This window comes from Trachypithecus francoisi, unplaced genomic scaffold (assembly GCF_009764315.1).
Source record: "Trachypithecus francoisi isolate TF-2019V2 unplaced genomic scaffold, Tfra_2.0 Lachesis_group2, whole genome shotgun sequence".
Taxonomy (NCBI): Eukaryota; Metazoa; Chordata; class Mammalia; order Primates; family Cercopithecidae; genus Trachypithecus; species Trachypithecus francoisi.
The window spans coordinates 163,992,158-164,015,250 of record NW_022681465.1 but is presented as its reverse complement, the minus strand read 5'-3'; the positions used below and the strand labels follow the sequence as shown (position 1 = coordinate 164,015,250).

General features: G+C 37.5%; 1 protein-coding gene across 1 annotated transcript in view; it reads right to left on the bottom strand.

Annotated features, from left to right (window-relative positions):
* FBN2 (fibrillin 2) overlaps positions 1 to 23,093 on the bottom strand; it is a 285,838-nt gene that overhangs the window by 35,368 nt on the left and 227,377 nt on the right. Inside the window, exons 37-48 of the mRNA XM_033181363.1 lie at positions 19,209 to 19,370; positions 18,455 to 18,523; positions 17,868 to 17,993; positions 16,250 to 16,375; positions 15,509 to 15,661; positions 13,389 to 13,457; positions 12,079 to 12,204; positions 11,767 to 11,892; positions 11,218 to 11,343; positions 3,178 to 3,294; positions 1,505 to 1,633; positions 920 to 1,039 (exon numbers count right to left, since the gene is read on the bottom strand). Of these exons, the coding sequence (XP_033037254.1) occupies positions 920 to 1,039; positions 1,505 to 1,633; positions 3,178 to 3,294; positions 11,218 to 11,343; positions 11,767 to 11,892; positions 12,079 to 12,204; positions 13,389 to 13,457; positions 15,509 to 15,661; positions 16,250 to 16,375; positions 17,868 to 17,993; positions 18,455 to 18,523; positions 19,209 to 19,370 (1,449 nt within the window). The remainder of the gene's footprint in view (positions 1 to 919; positions 1,040 to 1,504; positions 1,634 to 3,177; positions 3,295 to 11,217; positions 11,344 to 11,766; positions 11,893 to 12,078; positions 12,205 to 13,388; positions 13,458 to 15,508; positions 15,662 to 16,249; positions 16,376 to 17,867; positions 17,994 to 18,454; positions 18,524 to 19,208; positions 19,371 to 23,093) is intronic.

Here is a 23,093-nt window from a genome sequence, read left to right as displayed (position 1 = left end):
TTAATTTTTAAGTATTAAAGACACTAGACAATCTTATAATGAACTATACAAATCAGAATGACTAGGGGATACTCATGATATCTAATTATGTGGTCTGAAGAATAATTAAATTCTATGAAGTAAACTGCTTCCTTCTGCCCTATTTAACTCCCTTAAATATGAAGAGTAGAATGATATATCTTTAGGTAGAATCTTGCCAAGGGTGACAGAATTATAAAAAATCGGATAACTCAAAGGCGAAAAAAATATCCTTAGCATCTTTTCATGTTAGAAAAACCACACTAAGATGCTGGTGCTTCTGAATTTCAACGAGGCTGTAAAAAATAATTTGTATAAAAGTGAAATAAAGTGAACTGTAAAAAAGGTGGGACTTCATCACGTCCACTAGGCAATTCGGGGACCCACTTTTGATGCGGTTACAGAGTTCATGTGTGCTGGAAGAGTTTCAACAGAAAAACATCTGTTATGACAAATGGATTAATATTTTCTGCTCTGACATGAGGTCTTCCCAAGGAAAAGAATGTCTCAACAGCACTGTCGAGATTTTTCTGCTTCACATTTCTAAGACTCTAGACACCTTTAATAGCTGTTTTAAAACTGGGTGTCAAAGATTACAATTTTTGTAGACACTCTTTAAATTCACTGAAAGTCTCTGTTGACATTTGGAAAAAAGATTAGCATATGCTGAAAATTCTTTGACTAGCATTAGACTTCTGGTGATGAAAAAATCCTACATCCCCAAGTTTTTTATTCTCACCATCATTTCTGATGGTTCAGTAAAAGAGATGTAGGCAGCTATATGTTTCATTCTTTAGGTCAGCACGCTTGCAATGGTTGGCACTTAGTATGCTTCCAGAGTCTTCACCATGTCTTACTATACTGAGCTACTTGTGGGCCTCAGAATAAATGTTAGTCTTACCAATGCAGTTCTCGCTTTTTACTTCATACCCTGGGGGACAGATGCATCTGAAGGATCCCTCCAAATTCTGACAGGTACCAGGAGAGCAAGAGCCGGGAAGGGCGACACACTCATTAGTGTCTTTAGAGAAAAAGAAGAGAAAAAATAATTTAAGCATGAGATAATTGTTGCATACATTTATCTGTCTGCCAAATGATATTAACATGAACTCAACTTGGGTCCTGTGATCTACTGGGTCACCATGAACACATATTCCCAGAGATACTCTTCTGACACTTGGATATTTCCTATTTGGCAAGTGGCTAATTTTCTTGATTTGTTTCCTTTGCCTACTTTTCTTAGGACATGGACAGCCTCAAGCTCTGTGCCCAGTAAAAACATTGCCTATGAGACATTCCCATTGTTGATACCTTATACTAAAATTTTCCATCATAGTTTATCTTGATCATGTGATCTGATGATTAAATGAAATATTAATGAATTCTTAAGTGAAAGGAGGGGAGGTACACATCATCATTCAACAACAACAACAAAAAAAAACAAAAAAAAATCACCATAAAGACTGCTTGTTATTTAGATACTTACCTATACAGTTTTTGCCATCTGGGGTAAGTTCATAACCTTCATTACACAGACACTTGAAGGAGCCAATTTCATTAAAACACCGTCCATTTCTGCACACCTGACCAAAAAAGGAACTGCACTCATCTATGTCTGTAAGCAAACAGGAGTCCGTTTTTCAGAAAGAGCTCTTAACACATATATTGTTTCACAAGTCACTACTTAAAAACATACTTACTGCATTTATAAGAAATCCCACATTACAATTCCTCATCAACAGAGAAAAATGGCACATATCATAAGGATCATTTAATTAATAGGATCCCATAGATTCCTACTATTTTTCAACCATAAAGATACATTTTTTTCATTTTTGATATTAATATAACTCATGAATTTCGAACCAGATAAAAATCAAGGTTTAAGGTGAAGCTTTCCATTCTTTCTAACTGAAAAATATTTATTTTCCTACAGGCTGGGGGATATGTGTGATTTAATCTGATTGCCTAATTTGCAGATACTTTACCTGGAGCCAAGCTGACCATATTCAGAGAACAAATAAATGAGCTTATTTATTACAGGAAAACCAATGATATTAAAAACACTGGAATTGCTGATATAATACATAGTTTTTTTAAAAAAAAGACACTAACTGTTAAGTTTTCATTTAAGTTTAGGGTTGATTACATTTGGGTAATTTCCTGGGTCGTTTGAAGATTGTACTTTGATCAGAGCCATGTCCGTATTTTTTAGTTCTCCCTGACTGTACAAAGGCTCTAAGAAACTAGTCAAGAAGGCAGCAGTTGAATAAAATGTCCAATTAGCTCTATTTTTTTTCACAATTGTGGAATTTTGAAAAATAAAGAAAACAGAGAGGAACTTATGTTGGGTTAAATGAGGAGGTGGGGATGAGCTCTGATATAGTCCCACAATGGTAGAAAACCTAAGTTCTTCCACATACCTTGCAGGGCCATGCGAAATACAACACATTATGCTGTAAACTACCCATGCAGTTCCTGCCACGCGGTAAACAAGGAATAAACATTTGCTGTCATTTCTCTTATTCTCTCCTCCAACTACTTCAGGACCCTCTCCCGCTCACTATTGGTTTCCATTTCACATTTGTATGTTGCTGTGGGCCAAAGGCTAAAGTCCTGTACTGCGCACAGGAGAGATTTCTGAGGGCTAATCTAGAAACCTAGTCACTTCTTTTTTTTTGGGGGGGCGGCTGGGGAAGGCATCTTGGCTTCAAAAGTTGACGGAAAATGAAATGTCAAGCCATGACAAGTGGAAGTAGGAGGCTACTGGTACTTGAATGTAAATAATCCAGAATGGATTTAAATGAAATACTTATAATAACATTGAGACAATGGTCTATTTTTGATCTCATTAAGGGAATACAAATACCCCAAACCATCAATCAGTCCCAGTACGTTTACTGTGATCTGAAGGACCTTTTTTCCTGAATTGATTGGTTGACTGACAAAAGGGGTCAAGAGCATATTGTCTTGTGACAATTTAGGCCAATACTGTGGTATCAGTTAACTAGAAACCAGTCAATGACATTATGTATCTTTTGGCACATATTTGCAATTTTAGTAATATAATTTTTTTTTTGGTCTTTAGTTTTGTTTTTTATTTCAGCACATTGTGTGGAAATGAAATAGAAGCAATAAAGGACTGAATGAAGTACTTACCCAAGCAATCATTATTATGAGTGAGTTCAAACCCTGGGTAGCACAGACAGTTATAGGATCCAACAGTGTTTTTACAAGTTCCATTTCCACATGGATGCCGCTCGCACTCATCAACATCTACAAAGAAATATTGGCTCAAAAAACTAAATTTTTAACTGGAAAAAAATAGGCTATTAACCCTTTTATATGTTTAAACTATGGAATTACTTAGATTTTCCTAATTCAGTACTAGAAACTCATATCTCCTTGAGGAAAATGAGTATGAGATAGGGAAAAATCAAAATTACAAGAAATCAAAATTGTAAAATTATAAGAAAATAATACAGTTTAACAGGTACTGACTGTGTGAGATAACACTCAGACATAGCCTAGGAGAGAGCATCCCCCTAGCAGAGATGTATTAATGAGCAGGTCTGCTGAATAATTGTAAATAAAAGTGTTCTTCTAAAATATTGAAACAATTTGTTTCATTATAAAAGGCATTATAAACACTTACACAGAAATTTAAATCCCTTAATTTGAGCAGGAAAACAAAGATAAACTTCAGTTTACTTAATTGTATGAAGTAATGAAATCCAAATTGAAGTTTATTAGAATTCACTATTAGCCTTCCAAAAAACTGAATTAAGAAAATATTTAGAAAGGTCATCTGTCATATGAGACAGCAGACTCCCCAATTATGAATTCCAGTCTGCTGAAACTCTACTACACCAAAAAAAGGGTGGGGGTTGGTATTGCTCTTTAGGAAGGAAGGTCTGTATAAGGGAGGTCTTACTGAAGAATCCGACTAGTTTTTATCATGGAAGAATTGTTATGAGTAGACAGATCTTCCCCATATGAATTTCCGAATCATAAATCTCACATTTTTTTTTTTTTTTTTGGTAAACCACACTCTCTCTGGGAGTATGGCAAGAAGAAGCATGTATAAGCAAGCATTCTTAGGGAGTTCATGCAAGTAAGACCAGATCCTGTATATTCCTTTGTATAAGCATCACCTGGAGAATTTTCCCTGCCATTATGGGAGAAGTCCAAAGGGAGGATGCTTAGGAGACAATGGATGAACCTGGAGACACACTCCAGGTATTCTCTGTTGTATGAATGTGTCATGAAGGAAACCAGTCCTGTGGTACTGAAATCTGATTTTAATATTCACATAGATAATATCTTGAATATCAAAAGAGTAGCTGAACAGCCCTAGCCTTTTCTACACTGAGAACATGCTAATTATAAGTAGCCAAGTTTTAAATTTGATTTTCCCCCTTCAAGCGCAAAGCACAGAAAGAAAACTCTACAGCAGAGGCAGAGCCAATGGCTGACATCAGACTTAAGGAGTTATACTCAGTCCCAGCTTCATGGCATCCAGCCCATCTGTCTTTGAAAAATTATTAATCGAGCAAGATGGCCGAATAGGAAGAGCTCCAGTCTCCAACTCCCAGCGCGAGTGACACAGAAGACCGGTGATTTCTGCATTTTCAACTGAGGTACTGGGGTCATCTCACTAGGGAGTGCCGGACAATCGGGCTGGTCAGCTGCTGCAGCCTGACCAGCGTGAGCTGAAGCAGGGCGAGGCATCGCCTCACCTGGAAGCGCAAGGGGGAAGGAAATCCGTTTTCCTAGCCAGGGGAACTGAGACACACAACACCTGGAAAATCGGGTAACTCCCACCCCAATACTGCGCTTTAAGGAAACAGGCACACCAGGAGAATATATCCCACACCTGGCTGGGAGGGTCCCACGCCCACGGAGCCTCCCTCACTGCTAACACAGCAGTCTGCGGGGATCGATCCGCAAGGCAGCAGCGAGGCTGGGGGAGGGGCGCCCGCCATTGCCGAGGCTTAAGTAGGTAAACAAAGCAGCTGGGAAGCTCGAACTGGGTGGAGCTCACAGCAGCTCAAGGAAACCTGCCTGTCTCTGTAGACTCCACCTCTGGGGACAGCCCACAGCTGAGGTCCAATAGGGAAAGCAGCGGGGGCCGTGCAGAGGCGAACGACTCTGTCTGACAACTTTGGGGAGAGCCGTGGATCTCCCAACGCGGAGGTTGAGATCCGAGAACGGACAGACTGCCTGCTCAGGTGGGTCCCTGACCCCTGAGTAGCCTAGCTGGGAGACATCCCCCACTAGGGGCAGTCTGATACCCCACACCTCACAGGGTGGAGTCATCCCTGAGAGGAAACTTCCAAAGGAAGAATCAGACAGGTACACTCGCTGTTCAGCAATATTCTATCTTCGGCAACCTCTGCTGCTGATACCCAGGCAAACAGGGTCTGGAGTGGACCTCAAGCAATCTCCAAAGACCAACAGACAGTCCTTCTGACTGTCAGACGGAAAACTATCAAACAGGAAGGACACCTCTACCAAAACCCCATCAGTACGTCACCGTCATCAAAGACCAGAGACAGATAAAACCACAAAGATGGGGAAGAAGCAGGGCAGAAAAGCTGGAAATTCAAAAAATAAGAGCATCTCCCCCTGCAAAGTAGCGCAGCCCATCGCCAGCAACGGATCAAAGCTGGTCAGAGAATGACTTTGACGAGATGAGAGAAGTAGGCTTCAGCCCATCAAACTTCTCAGAGCTAAAGGAGGAATTACGTACCCAGCGCAAAGAAACTAAAAATCTTGAAAAAAGAGTGGAAGAATTGACAGCTAGACTAATTAATGCAGAGAAGATCATAAACGAAATGACAGAGATGAAAACCATGACACGAGAAATACGTGACAAATGCACAAGCTTCAGTAACCGACTCGATCAACTGGAAGAAAGAGTATCAGCGATTGAGGATCAAATGAATGAAATGAAGCGAGAAGAGAAACCAAAAGAAAAAAGAAGAAAAAGAAATGAACAAAGCCTGCAAGAAGTATGGGATTATGTAAAAAGACCAAATCTACGTCTGATTGGGGTGCCTGAAAGTGAGGGGGAAAATGGAACCAAGTTGGAAAACACTCTTCAGGATATCATCCAGGAGAACTTCCCCAACCTAGTAGGGCAGGCCAACATTCAAATTCAGGAAATACAGAGAGCGCCACAAAGATACTCCTCCAGAAGAGCAACTCCAAGACACATAATTGCCAGATTCACCAAAGTGGAAATGAAGGAAAAAATCTTAAGGGCAGCCAGAGAGAAAGGTCGGGTTACCCACAAAGGGAAGCCCATCAGACTAACAGCAGATCTCTCGGCAGAAACTCTACAAGCCAGAAGAGAGTGGGGGCAATATTCAACGTTCTTAAAGAAAAGAATTTTCAACCCAGAATTTCATATCCAGCCAAACTAAGTTTCATCAGTGAAGGAGAAATAAAATCCTTTACAGATAAGCAAATGCTTAGAGATTTTGTCACCACCAGGCTGCCTTACAAGAGACCCTGAAGGAAGCCCTAAACATGGAAAGGAACAAACGGTACCAGCCATTGCAAAAACATGCCAAAATGTAAAGACCATCGAGGCTAGGAAGAAACTGCATCAACTAACGAGCAAAATAACCAGTTAATATCATAATGACAGGATCAAGTTCACATAACAATATTAACTTAAATGTAAATGGACTAAATGCTCCAATTAAAAGACACAGACTGGCAAACTGGATAAAGAGTCAAGACCCATCAGTCTGCTGTATTCAGGAGACCCATCTCACATGCAGAGACATACATAGGCTCAAAATAAAGGGATGGAGGAAGATCTACCAAGCAAATGGAGAACAAAAAAAGCAGGGGTTGCAATCCTAGTCTCTGATAAAACAGACTTTAAACCATCAAAGATCAAAAGAGCCAAAGAAGGCCATTACATAATGGTAAAGGGATCAATTCAACAGGAAGAGCTAACTCTCCTAAATATCTATGCACCCAATACAGGAGCACCCAGATTCATAAAGCAAGTCCTTACAGACCTACAAAGAGACTTAGACTCCCATACAATAATAATGGGAGATTTCAACACTCCACTGTCAACATTAGACAGATCAACGAGACAGAAAGTTAACAAGGATATCCAGGAATTGAACTCAACTCTGCACCAAGCGGACCTAATAGACATCTATAGAACTCTCCACCCCAAATCAACAGAATATACATTCTTCTCAGCACCACATCGCACTTATTCCAAAATTGACCACATAATTGGAAGTAAAGTACTCCTCAGCAAATGTAAAAGACAGAAATTATAACAAACTGTCTCTCAGACCACAGTGCAATCAAACTAGAACTCAGGACTAAGAAACTCAATCAAAACCGCTCAACTACATGGAAACTGAACAACCTGCTCCTGAATGACTACTGGGTACATAACGAAATGAAGCAGAAATAAAGATGTTCTTTGAAACCAATGAGAACAAGATACAACATACCAGAATCTCTGGGACACATTTAAAGCAGTGTGTAGAGGGAAATTTATAGCACTAAATGCCCACAAGAGAAAGCAGGAAGATCTAAAATTGACACTCTAACATCACAATTAAAAGAACTAGAGAGGCAAGAGCAAACACATTCAAAAAAAGCTAGCAAGGCAAGAAATAACTAAGATCAGAGCAGAACTGAAGGAGATAGAGTCACAAAAAACCTCCAAAAAATCAATGAATCCAGGAGTTGGTTTTTTGAAAAGATCAACAAAATTGACAGACCGCTAGCAAGACTAATAAGAAGAAAAGAGAGAGGAATCAAATAGACGCAATAAAAAATGATAAAGGGGATATCACACCGACCCCACAGAAATACAAACAACCATCAGAGAATACTATAAATGCCTCTACGCAAATCAACTAGAAAATCTAGAAGAAATGGATAATTCCTGGACACTTACACTCTCCCAAGACTGAACCAGGAAGAAGTTGAATCCCTGAATAGACCAATAACAGGCTCTGAAATTGAGGCAACAATTAATAGCCTACCCACGAAAAAAAGTCCAGGACCAGATGGATTCACAGCTGAATTCTACAAGAGGTACAAGGAGGAGCTGGTACCATTCCTTCTGAAACTATTCCAATCAATAGAAAAAGAGGGAATCCTCCCTAACTCATTTTATGAGGCCAACATCACCTGATACCAAAGCCTGGCAGAGACACAACAAAAAAAAGAGAATTTTAGACCAATATCCCTGATGAACATCGATGCAAAAATTCTCAATAAAATGCTGGCAAACCGGATTCAGCAGCACATCAAAAAGCTTATCCACCATGATCAAGTGGGCTTCATCCCTGGGATGCAAGGCTGGTTCAACATTCGCAAATCAATAAACGTAATCCAGCATAGAAACAGAACCAAAGACAAGAACCACATGATTATCTCAATAGATGCAGAAAAGGCTTTTGACAAAATTCAACAGCCCTTCATGCTAAAAACGCTCAATAAATTCGGTATTGATGGAACGTACCTCAAAATAATAAGAGCTATTTACGACAAACCCACAGCTAATATCATACTGAATGGGCAAAAACTGGAAAAATTCCCTTTGAAAACTGGCACAAGACAGGGATGCCCTCTCTCACCACTGCTATTCAACATAGTGTTGGAAGTTCTGGCTAGGGCAATCAGGCAAGAGAAAGAAATCAAGGGTATCCAGTTAGGAAAAGAAGAAGTCAAATTGTCCCTGTTTGCAGATGACATGATTGTATATTTAGAAAACCCCATCGTCTCAGCCCAAAATCTCCTTAAGCTGATAAGCAACTTCAGCAAAGTCTCAGGATACAAAATTAATGTGCAAAAATCCCAAGCATTCTTATACACCAGTAACAGACAAGCAGAGAGCCAAATCAGGAATCAACTTCCATTCACAATTGCTTCAAAGAGAATAAAATACCTAGGAATCCAGCTTACAAGAGATGTAAAGGACCTCTTCAAGGAGAACTACAAACCACTGCTCAGTGAAATCAAAGAGGACACAAACAAATGGAAGAACATACCATGCTCATGGATAGGAAGAATCAATATCGTGAAAATGGCCATACTGCCCAAGGTAATTTATAGATTCAATGCCATCCCCATCAAGCTACCAATGACTTTCTTCACAGAATTGGAAAAAAACTGCTTTAAAGTTCATATGGAACCAAAAAAGAGCCCGCATTGCCAAGACAATCCTAGGTCAAAAGGACAAAGCTGGAGGCGTCACGCTACCTGACTTCAAACTATACTACAAGGCTACAGTAACAAAACAGCATGGTACTGGTACCACAACAGAGAAATAGACCAATGGAACAGAACAGAGTCCTCAGAAATAATACCACACATCTACAGCCATCTGATCTTTGACAAACCTGACAAAAACAAGAAATGGGGAAAGGATTCCCTATTTAATAAATGGTGCTGGGAAAATTGGCTAGCCATAAGTAGAAAGCTGAAACTGGATCCTTTCCTTACTCCTTATACGAAAATTAATTCAAGATGGATTAGAGACTTAAATGTTAGACCTAATACCATAAAAACCCTAGAAGAAAATCTAGGTAGTACCATTCAGGACATAGGCATGGGCAAGGACTTCATGTCTAAAACACCAAAAGCAACGGCAGCAAAAGCCAAAATTGACAAATGGGATCTAATTAAACTAAAGAGCTTTTGCACAGCAAAAGAAACTACCATCAGAGTGAACAGGCAACCTACAGAATGGGAGAAAATTTTTGCAACCTACTCATCTGACAAAGGGCTAATATCCAGAATCTACAAAGAACTCAAACAGATATACAAGAAAAAAACAAACAACCCCATCAAAAAGTGGGGAAAGGATATGAACAGACATTTCTCAAAAGAAGACATTCATACAGCCAACGGACACATGAAAAGATGCTCATCATCACTCACCATCAGAGAAATGCAAATCAAAACCACAATGAGATACCATCTCACACCAGTTAGAATGGCAATCATTAAAAAGTCAGGAAACAACAGGTGTTGGAGAGGATGTGGAGAAATAGGAACACTTTTACACTGTTGGTGGGATTGTAAACTAGTTCAACCATTATGGAAAACAGTATGGCAATTCCTCAAGGATCTAGTACTAAATGTACCATATGACCCAGCCATCCCACTACTGGGTATATACCCAAAGGATTATAAATTATTCTACTACAAAGACACATGCACACGTATGTTTATTGCGGCACTATTCACAATAGCAAAGACTTGGAATCAACCCAAATGTCCATCTGTGACAGACTGGATTAAGAAAATGTGGCACATATACACCATGGAATACTATGCAGCCATAAAAAAGGATGAGTTTGCGTCCTTTGTAGGGACATGGATGCAGCTGGAAACCATCATTCTTAGCAAACTATCACAAGAACAGGAAACCAAACACCACATGTTCTCACTCATAGGTGGGAACTGAACAATGAGATCACTTGGACTCGGGAAGGGGAACATCACACACTGGGGCCTATCATGGGGAGGGGGGAGGAGGGAGGGATTGCATTGGGGAGTTATACATGATATAAACGTTATGCACATGTACCCTAGAACTTAAAGTATAATAAAAAAAAAAAAAATTATTAATCATCAGCTCAGCAAGAACTCACTAAGCACTATTATCACTTGACTACCCATTACATTAGCTACTCGGAATTTTTGAAGAGTTTGGCTATATTTGCTCCTAAAGTGATTTTTAAGAGATAAAACAGAAAATCTGTACATAAATCCCAGGTATTCAACAATTTGTTTTTAAAAAGTATGTGCATATGTGTATAAATTTATTAAGTTTAATGCTGTCACTCTTACTACTCTCTTGCATTCCAAAATGGTGTCTTGAGGAGAAACATGAAGGTAAAGGGCAGCGGGTGCCATGGTAAGTTCCACACAAGCCCAAGTGACTCAGAGTGCATGTCAAGCCATGTGAACATCTTCTGGAGAAAAAGCTGTGAATCACTGAACTGAAGACCAGATTGCAGTATGTCCCTGTTTGCAAATTTTATACTGAATCAAGACTTAAACAGTTTGACCTAGTTAATTTTCTGCAAGATTGTTTCTGACAGACACATAGTAGTTACTCATGGCACCTGATGGAACTGTGATCTGTTCTGGAGTCCCAGCCCCACTTCACTCCCTGGAGCCATATGTCCTTCTTACCCATGCACATGGTCTGGTCCTGAGAAGCCTTAAAGCCATTGTGGCAGATGCACTGGTAACTTCCTTGCAGATCAACACACAAGCCATGACTGCAAACGTTAGGAATTTCTAAACATTCGTTGCGATCTAAAACAAACAAACAAACAAAACATATTACATGTATCTGATTTTTATTAAGATTTCTTCATTTTTCACAGTTGTGTTTCTCTAACCTGCTATTAATTATTACAGACAGGCTGAAAATGAACCATAACAATAGCTGAATCGAAATGAGCAAGGCTTTAACTTATCCAACCCTCTTTTTAAATCATGCAATTATTTATGTTTTTTTTGGTATCTCAAGGATATTATTTTGTTTCAGGTCCAATCCTGGGGAAATCCATTGAAGAGACCTATTTTCTTAACAAAATAAAAGATATGGTGAAATAGGTTCACTATAAATGAACAGATTGAGAAAATCTTTCTGAAATTATTCTTGAAGTATTTTTTGATAGGAAATCTAAGGAATCTTGTGCTCAGTGCCAAAGAATGAGTCAGCCTCTTTCTTACCTACACAGGCCCCATTGGGTGAAAGTTTGAAACCCGCGGCACATTCACAGCGGTAACTACCAGGACTATTGATGCAGTCTGCATTCCGCTGACAGAGATTATCACCATTGCTGCACTCGTCTATATCTGAAAGAGCAACAGTTCCATTTTAAGGAGTCCTTTTTATTATTGTATTAGCGTTACATTCATGTCACACTTTGATGATCAATTCTTGAAAAATTTTAGAAGAAATAGTAAAAATCAGAAACCATCTAAATGCTATTTATGTATACCAAATTATACTGGATAAAGGACATACGTTATTCAGATTACCTTCGCAAACCAACAGCAGGTCATTGTAACTGAATCCTGTAGGACATTCACAGCGGAAACTGCCAATCTGGTTAATGCACACACCGTTTGCACAAATGCCTGGAATCTCTTTACATTCATCAATGTCTGAAACGGAACAGATTTGGTCAAATATATGTTGTTCTGCTTAATGTACTTACCATATAACCTTGAATAATGGTACATGTACCCTGGGATGAGAACAAATATTCAGTGTCACAAAAATCAATTATATACTGGCATAGATAATTTTTTTGGTTTATAAAAACATATATACCAGAAAACAGAAACAGTGATGGAAATAATGTAAGTAGTTGATAAAATATACCAAGTAATTTCAGAGTCAATATAGCAAATGAACTTCCTAGGCAATCAAACCTCTTCTTCAGGTTACCCTAACTGCTGCTAGTCATTTGTTTAAAAAGCTATATTTTCATCATTGCATGTATTTTGTTTTATCATGTATTCATAATGGAGACTTAAAATTATATTGCTTAGGCCAGGTGTGGTGGCTCACGCCTGTAATCCCAGCACTTTGGGAGGCTGAGGCGGGTGGATCATGAGGTCAGGAGTTTGAGACCAGCCTGATCAACATGGTGAAATCCCTGTCTCTACTAAAAATACAAAAACTTAGCCGGGTGTGGTCGTGGGTGCCTGTAATCCCAGCTACGCGGGAGGCTGAGGCAGGAGAATCACTTGAACCTAGTAGACGGAGGTTACAGTGAGCTGAGATTGTGCCATTGCACTCCAGCCTGGGCAATAAGAGCAAAACTTCATCTCAAAAAAAAAAAAAAAAAAGATATTGCTTACCGAATCTTTGAGGAAGGAAACTAGAGTGAGCAACACAATGTACATTTAGAAGGAATTAATTAATATGAAAAATAAGTCTGCAAATTTATATTTAGACCAGTAAAAAGGGAAACTGCAAAAATACACCAAAAATCTAAAAATGTACTTAAAAAATAGCAACTAAAGGTTAAAATAAGGTAGATTATTTAGAGTCATGTAATACAAAGTGCATGACAAGGACAACTGAAGCTTTAGCATGGTGGATGTGGCAAATATTCAGATAGTCACATAACTACCATAACCCGATCACCAGACTATGCTGATGGAGTATCATTATTAATACTTGGTTAGAGTCTGTAAGCCTGTTATTTCTCTCTTATCTAACTATATTAGATTGGAATCCAGATTATTATGTTTTGCGGTACTCTTGAACTTTAAAAACATAGATTTTTACGGAATGCTACACGTATGTATTAAAACAAACATAATCTGGAAAAACTCACCAACAGCTTTTCCTGTGTGAATGTCAAAGGTGAATCCAGGAATATTTCCACATATGGTTTTAAAGTCAGCTTTAAAATATAAACAAAGCAATGCACTCTTAAATTTCTCAAATTCCTTCAAAATAACAGTTTGTATTACTTTCACAAACAAATATATTTTACATTATTCACAACCAGACATTTTGGTTTCAATTATATTTATTTGATAGCAATGCTAGCTTCTACTAGGAGTGGATCTAGGCATTCTTTACCATTATTATCATTGTTATTTCTATTACTCTCATTAACTTTTTACTGCTCTGATATCTGAAGGCAAGTAAATCATTATAAGATTCAAAATGTTTATTTAGATATTTAAATACTCCTTTTCTTTTGATACGCAGAGCTTTAAAAAAATCCAATATATAAAGATTAAAAAAAGAGAAGTACAAATTGAAAAAGGAATTACAGATTGCACAAAGGTATAGACATGCAAAAATAATGTTGTAGAGGGGAAATAGGTAAACAATGAATAATGAATGAGATACGAATTTTGTCTTTTTTTTTTTTTTTTACTGTGTCTACTGGTTGGAATGTGAAATTCGAATAATCAAAAACAATGCATTATGAAATAAAATAGGGACTATAAGAGGTATTCTCACACATAATTCACCAAATCAATGGAAATTTAAAAGAATTATAATCTGCAAGATGAAAAATGCTTCTGACACTCAATGCTATACAAGTGAGTAAAACTCCTGAAAACAGTATTAGGTAAAACTTGAACTGCATACTATATTCCAAGTGCTATTGGGTCAGGGATGCTGTATATTTCATCCACCAATATATACTGAGTATTGAGAACAGGGAGAAAGACAATAGATGCTCAATTTAATGGTTTCTAATTGTCTGGCAATGTATAAATTATAATTTATATGCATAATCTCCCTAATTGTCACTGCAACCATATGAATTAGTCACTGCAATTATTTATTATTCCTATTTTATACATGAGAAATTAGTTTCAGAAAGGATAAATACTCTGCAGGAGGTTCTACAATAAGTATCCTAAGAGTTTTGATTTAAATACAGGCCTGTCTCTCAAATCTAAGCTTTCGCTTCTTCTCACAAAGAAAGTGCCATTTTAATTCCCCAAATCAATGATCTTCAATTTGTAACTATGGAGTTTTAAAGTTGAGAATTGTAGGAATGTTTCTATTTAATTGTATGGAACATAATAATGGCAAGATAAGGCTAAGAAAATCCATTTGACCAGTGAATTCGAGTCACTGAAAAAGGTCTATGTGCTGCTTTTCACCATTTCTCTCCTTAATTTCATTTCATCAACACATTAAATGAAACATTTAAATACAAATACCCTAAGTAATATTTGGTAACAAATATATAATCACCGTTTCTTATTTGGCCTACTGGTTCAACTCTTAGTATCTATAGTTATTAAAAGTTGCCATTCTACAGGTCATAAAAGAGAACCTGATGGACAGCAATTTTAAGACAAGCATTTTTGGTCTTATCTCTATTATCTTTCACTATTTCTTTCACAAGAATCTGTCTTCTGTAAAACACATGACCAAGTAAAGACAAGCTCTATTTTTTGCCTAAAAATTTCATTGATGTCTGAGGAAGAAGACGTAAAGGCACATTTTGACAATGGGTTGCTTTAATGTAAAATTTGCTCATAAAACACTTTTTGCATATTTTCCATGACTGAACTAAAAAAACGAACTTTTTGAATTTAGTTTTTTTCCAAATATTACACCTTCCATGTCTAGCACAGTGGCATACAGTACTTGCTCAAGAAATATTTGTTGGATGAATAAATCAATAATTGACAAGCATAGTTTAAGACACCGAGTTTAAATGGACTAATGCTATAAACTCTAACTCTTCAGCAATGGATCTTATTTTCAGGATTCACAAGCCTATTCAACATAATATCTCAGAAGTTAGCGTGTGAATCTCAAAGAGGGCCACTTGGGAAATAGAGCCATATGATGCTCTTGAATATTTTCGGAACTGAGCATCTCTAGTTTTAGCACGCATTGACTTTGACTATATTGTTACATGTATGCATGTACCACTGACACGGCAGTCAGCGGAAGCACGAGCCAAGTGCTTACCTGTTCCTGGAGTTGGGCATGGTTCACAAGGTTTGTTCCAGGCTTTGCCCACGTTATATGTACAGCAGCACATCCTTTTTGTCACATTGAAAGGCAACTCATTCTCACAAGTCGTTCCATTATAGCTTCGGTAGCAAAAGCTTTTTCTCATGTCTACATAAAGAAAAACAAACAAGCTAGCCATTTGTATCCACGAGCAGTTTATAATGAAGCCCACACTGCTGTAGACATCAAGCTTTCCTGATGAACACAACTCTGAAAACCTTCTAAGTCATTTGAAGTTATCTTAAAGTAAGTCTTTAAACATAAATCAGTTTTAGATTAACATCTCTCCTTCATCCTTAGATAAAGGATTTCACTTATAATTTTCTTTGGAGACAATGTTAATACATATTTGTTTTTCTCTCAAAATCATTTATTTAATTTAAAAAATTAAGCATTAAAATTTAAATGTTATTTTATTTGTATATTAATGTTCACACTATATGAATGGAGATGACAAATTTACGAATATATAACATTTGAGGAAATTTTCTACATTAGACTCAAGCTTTTAAAAACATAAATGTATATCCAAAGGTCAAAAACTTGATACTAAGCCAGCAACTTACAAGATTCTGAAATATCTCAATTCACGAAGATTTAACTTTCAAACTTCCTGAACAATAGTTCTGAGACATAAGTGCTTTAGGTGTGAAGTCGACAACTGTGCTCTAATTAATCTCAGAGTTCTTTACCTACCCATGCAGTTGTGGCCTCCATTGACCTGCATGTACTCAGGTGGGCAAATGCAGGTGTAATTTCCCAGGGTGTTATAGCAGGTCCCAGGCCCACACACACCAGGATGTGCAAAACACTCATCAATATCTAGAGTAGGCAAGAATATCCATTAATTAATAAATATATTTTTTCAATGAATTTATATTACTTAGATGACTGAACAAAGCATAAGTGATTCTCTAAATCCCTATTTATGTGAAATTTAGAAATAAAGAAAATATGCCAAATACGCATTTATATAACACAGATACAGCTTTCTTCAAAAGAAAAAAATCCCCATATTAAAAAATATAAATCATCAAAAGAAATTATTCTGAAGTGGCAAAAAATAATTTCCTTGGCACCTATATATATATATATATATATATATATTTTTTTTTTTTTTAATTGTAATTCACATTCTTCAATTGGAATTTCTTTAAAGCCTGCTTTCGTCCTATGTCACTTAGGCTAAGTTTTTTTTTTTTTTTTTTTTGAGACGGAGTCTCGCTCTGCCGCCCAGGCTGGAGTGCAGTGGCCGGATCTCGGCTCACTGCAAGCTCCGCCTCCCGGGTTCACGCCATTCTCCTGCCTCAGCCTCCCGAGTAGCTGGGACTACAGGCGCCCGCCACGTCGCCCGGCTAGTTTTTTGTATTTTTAGTAGAGACGGGGTTTCACCATGTTAGCCAGGATGGTCTCGATCTCCTGACCTCGTGATCCGCCCGTCTCGGCCTCCCAAAGTGCTGGGATTACAGGCTTGAGCCACCGCGCCCGGCCACTTAGGCTAAGTTTTAATGCCAACTTTAAAGTGAACGCAGGTTGGGAAAGCCTTTGTCTTTGTAGCTTCTTTCAAATTAGTAACAATTCAGAGATTCTTAAAGCAGTACAGCTGCTGGTTGTTCTCCTTATTATATCCTATTTCTTCCAGATGCATTTATCGAATGTGTTCCAAAAGAAAAGTTACAATGGAAATAATTACGCTACATGCTTAATATTCAGTTAGAAGGATTCATTCATTTCACAATTAAATATTGAGATTCTACTGTAAGCTAGAACTTGTAGCTGTAATGATGAGTAAGATGTGGACCATGCCTCCAGAAGCCTCCAGTTTAGTGGTGAGACAGGACCCTAAAACAATTGAAATACCGTGTGATAAAGTGAGGGGACAGAAGCAAGAATGGCAGCTGCATAACCTTTGAACTTCTTCATACCATATAGTCCAACCTTTAAAAATTATTGATCAATATTAAATTAATGGTCACATTGAAGCTTACCAATTTTTCCTATGTAAAATGTAATGCTTATCAGTATTTTCACTAATAACTTACTTCTTAATATTGTAGGTTTTCACACTACCCCATTTTCCCAACTTATATTTAATCAAGTCTCCTAGAAAAATACAGTGAATTACGGCAATGAGCTGTAAATTAATTTGTCTATCATCATACAACTTAGCCACATTGATATGAAAAGAAAAAAGCTATGAACCAGTCTTAATTTAGCCTTTTGTAGAATTTGAGGATGGGCCTTTCCCCCCAGGCCTCAGCAGCCATTTTATTTGGAACAGCACTGAGCATTTTAGGCATCAAATTCATCTCACCTTCACAGATGCGAGTTTCCTCGCTGAGGTAGTAGCCTTGTGGGCACTCACACTGGAAGCTCCCAAAAGTGTTGATGCAGTTTCCACCCTGGCAGAGACCTGGTAACTCCTGGCATTCGTCAATGTCTACAAAAGGGGAGACAGTGCACTTAAAACAAACACCTTCATGAAGGATAAGAGTTAGTATTAGATCTTTCAAAACTGTGATCTTGTAAGAATCAGCAGACTTCTATGCATCCAAATGAATGCACATTTAGATGGCAAGTTTATTCTGCTCAAGTATCTTCTCGGCTTTGTCATGGAACTTTTACCATTATCTGAGAAAATGAATAAAATAAGTTGGGGATTATTCAAGGTAGGGGACAATGGGAAAGAGTTTCTCTGCAGAACAGTCAGACATCAAATCACTGGGATGGATCATTACTGCTTGATAAAAGTGGTTGTTTAACATTTTAGTAATTAAAGTCCATCTGTAATTTTACTAAATTATCTTGCTGGGACTGCTCTGCCCTAACTTTTCCATCAGCTTTTCTCTAAAATTAACTCTTTACCTTGTTTAAGTCTGGGTGACAGTGGGATTAGCTCACCTTCTAAAATGATAGTGATGGGGTTAGGTCTGAAGCCTTCACCTCCGGGACACAGGGTGTAATATTCCGCTACAAAACAATAGAAAAATAAGAGGTTTGATACCCATGTCCAAGTGGCTGAGACAACGAGCAAGCATTCAGCAAATGACAGGCTCAATATACTCATCCTAAGGGATGTATCCAAATTTTTCTTAGTGTACTTTCATATACATTTAAAGTTACATATTTTACATAAAAGATCATATTTTATTAATCACATACACAGTAGAATAACACGAACCATTTGTTTTCAATTAAAGAAAAAATTCCCTTGCAGTTCTTTTAGCTAGTAAATTAAATTTAGAGAATACAGGTTTTGGTTCATGTTCATATCAGAACAGATGTTTCAATTTAAGGCATTCTATAATTGACTTCAGGAATACAACACACCTAAGAAGCTGAACTAAATAACCTTTGAGAAGAATCAGGAATATGTTTTATCTGTGATATCATGGAGATTTCATATTAGTACTATTCATACACGATTACGGTTAAAAATTATTTTTTTAACATATCATGATAAAACATAGGAAGAGAGGAATTCAAATCCTTTAACACTCTTGGCTGGTTTCAGTGTGATCACTGAAAGTAGTCCAAATTCAATTTTTTTGTTTTGTCCTCACTAAACACTCCTTACTCCCAGCTCAGGAATAAAATTGCAACGAATCTTTAGACACCAGGTGGTTTTCTTCCTCTTCTTCAGCTTTGTACTTACTGCTATTGACAGGGGGGCATGTCTCACAGGGGTTTCCCCAGGCCTTTCCCAGAGAGCAGCAGCACGAAGAGCGACTGACGCCCACCCCGATCTCGGTGTTGCAAGACAGACTCCCATCTCCTCGAGGTCCAAACTTCAGGTAGCAGTTGCCCACACGGTTGTCTGTAGAGCAACAAAGGAGCTTACACTTGCCCTTGCTTACATAGTAAGGATTCCATTTTAGGGAAAAGTCACTCAAAGGATAAAATTCAAATTCTGTACATTAATATGAAAGGCTCCTTTTAATCCTTACTATCAAGCAATCACCTGCTTTAAGTTTTTTCAAGATTGAGTCAGAGGAAGCCAATTATGGCAGACTTTCCTATGTTTAGAAATCCACACAGACCATATTTTCCTATACTCATGGAATGGACAAGATAGTAAGACATTTCTCATTTGGGACATACTGGACCTCCAATAATATGAATACAACACATTTTTTGTATAATTAATCTATATCATGAGTTTATCCAATGGTTTAGTTTCAACTTGCATAGTTAACTTTGCAGATTTTGGAAAAGATAGCCTGTAACAAACTTAGAGAAGATATTTAAGGGATCAACTAATCTAAGGCTTTTCTTTATCTCTACAGTTATCATCCAGATCATTCCATTGAGTCTATGGGTTTAAATATTACTTTTTTGCTGAGAACTCTCAAATGTATGGTTCTGTATCTCATCTCTCCCGTGAACTCTAGACCCTTCTGCCAACTGCCTATTTCATTTCTTCTCTTAAACATCTAATAGTTATTTCAAAGTTAACACATCTAAAATCAAATTGTCAATGCTCTTTCCTCCATGTACAAAATCTGCTGTCTTCTCTCCCAGTCTTCTGCATTTTCAATACAAGGAAATTCTTTTTTTTTTTTTTTTTCAGTTGCACAGGCCCTAAGCTTTGACATCATTTTTGACTCCTTATTCAATCCAGTAATAAGGGCTGTCTACTCAACCTTCAAAACATATCTGGAATCAACCATCCTGGCTAACTTGTTGAAACCCTGTTCCTACTAAAAATACACAAAATTAGCCGGGCGTGGTGGCGGGCATCTGCAGTCCCAGCTACTTGGGAGGCTGAGGCAAGAGAATGGCGTGAACCCGGGAGGTGGAGCTTGCAGTGAGTGCAGATTGCACCATTGCACTCCAGCCTGGGGGACAGAGCGAGACTCCATCTCAAAAACAAAAACAAAAAACAAACAAACAAAAATATCTGGAATTTGTCTACTTACCACTGCCTCTTATCACTACTATCTTTTTTTTTTTAATCACTACTGAGTTCCAGCCATCGTCATTATCCCTTTACCTAGTCTAATGTAATAGTTTTCTAACTCTTTTCTCAACTTCCATTCTTGACTAAACTATGGTCTACTTTTCCTTCTGTAAGCCAGAGTGACCCTTCAATAGCATTACCTTAGGTCAGGCAACCTCCAATAGCTTCTCTTCTCAACCAGAATAAAATCTAGAGTTCTTAGCAGTCTACAGAGTAATTTTCATCCCTGGCTGCACGTTAGAATCATTTGGGCTTTTTAAAAAAACTAATTTTCCTTTATTTTTTCTCTGATTTTGCATTTTGTTTTTGTTGCTGAATCTCAGATGCGGCAAGATTCTCATGGTCCCCCTTCTAATTAGGTTTATTTTTATTTATTTATTTATTTTTTGGGGACGGAGTCTTGCTCTGTTGCCAAGCTGGAGTGCAGCAGCACGATCTCGGCCCACCGCAACCTCTGCCTCCTGGGTTCAAGTGATTCTCCTGCCTCAGCCTCCCGAGTAGCTGGGACTACAGGTGCCTGCCACCACGTCCAGTTAATTTTTGCATTTTTAGTAGAGACGGGATTTCACCATGTTGGCCAGAATGGTCTTGATCTTTTGACCTTGTGATCTGCCTGCCTCAGCCTCCCGAAGTGCTGGAGTAACAGGCATGAGCCACTGCGCCTGGCCTAATTAGGTTTATTTATTCCTCATTTATTCACCTGTTCTTTCTCTCTCCTCCCCCTCCCTTTCTCTTTTATCCCTATTCTTCATTCCCATTCTCCTTCCCTGCCAGATCATCCAAATGTATTTAACATTACTACTTTTTACATGTGCTCCTGCAAAATAAATATTTTTGTTTTAATGTGTTCATTTTAAATTTACACAAATGTCTTTTGTCATACATCTCATTTCATTTTTGTAACTTTTCTAGTCATGCTTGTTCTGTGAACCTCCAGTCTGTCAGCTTCGTGGTGCATAATTGCCTTTAAAAAAAACCCCTCCTCTCCAAAAATGGTTTCTAAAACCCTACCACCACAAAGAATGCTGCAATGAACATCATATATGTGTCTCTGTATGGGCATGTGAGTTAATGCCATTGGCACGTAGAGCCACAAAAGGAATTGTTGATTTACAGGGTTTGCCTATACTTAGCCTTCAGTCAGGAAAAATAGTCATCATTTACCAACTACATCCAATGAACCCTTTAATTTTTACTATTTTTAAGTAATTTTAAAAAACCATTTACAGAAGAAAGGTATATTATAAAAACTAATATACAGAAGAAAAAAGTTGAAAACAACTTTATTATCAATATTAATAAGAATTTAATCATAGCTAACTCAACTTTTTAATCTGTATTTTCTTGGTTTTGAAGATATTCTACTCAAAATGATCTTCTGAATGCAACTAACTGCTTATCAACTGTCATTCATGAACTTGGAATATATCCATTTTGTAAAAACCAATTCCAGGTTTCAAACACATCTCTAATAGGTTCTAGCTTATCATTATTTCGGTTATTCTTGTTCTTGCTTCATAAAAATGCAATAGCCAAAGGAATTTTTGAAAACATTAACAGTTCATGATTTTGTTGATGAGAGGACAGCCGTCTTCTTTAAAGGCTACCAAATAGAAAATGTTTTCATTTTTAGATTTATCAACACCAATTAAAATAATCGATCTAGTGACTGCATTTCTACATCACATATTTCCTCCCAATAACCTTTTATACATACCTGCCTTTATCTTTGTCTGCTTATGAATCATATCAATTGAATTTTGGTACAGAAACATCATGAAAATATGAAAGAATCCACGAACCTGGGATGGTTCAGGTTCTTGTTACCAAATACTGTGGGTTGAAGTTCTTTTTATTGACTAAGTGGATGAGAATACTTCATTTCCTTTGTCTACAGAAATACACTGTCCATTCACTTGTTGATTCTGAAGTTTGAAAAAATTCACCTAGGATATTCGTCTCTGAAGGCACTTAGTCGGGGATTGTGCTTAGATTCATTTCACCATCACCTTTAGAATCTAGACGAAAGAGCTGCTCTCTGTCTCTCTAGTCACCTGACTCAACTAATAACTGTGAAATATTTTCCACTGTCATTTTTTTCTTTTTGCCAAAATTATGGCCAGAAAGTAAAGACTTCTAAATTCTCAACTGTGTTCAATAAATGCTAAAAGAAGATTTCAAGTAAGATGTCTCCAGTCTTCTCTTGTACTTTCTTGAGAAAATGATGCAATCCTTAGGGCAATATAATAAGGAAACTGAAGGATGATGCAACAGTGACATTTTATTTCACTAATGCATGTTCCTTCTAGGTGATGCCATAATTTTCCACTTCTTATTATTTTATTCTGTTTGTTGTATCCATTGGGCATAATGGTGAACAATGATAAAAATAACAGCTAGGATGATAAAATGCCAAAATGTTTCAAGACAAAGGAAAAACAAGATCTCTTAACATTTTATAATGTTTCAGACTTATGAAAGGGTCCAATAGATTCCTATGGCACTTTTGAGATAGAATGAGTCTTTGTTTTTTGGAACTAAGAATGAATGAAAGCAATAAAGTGTCAATCCATACAAATA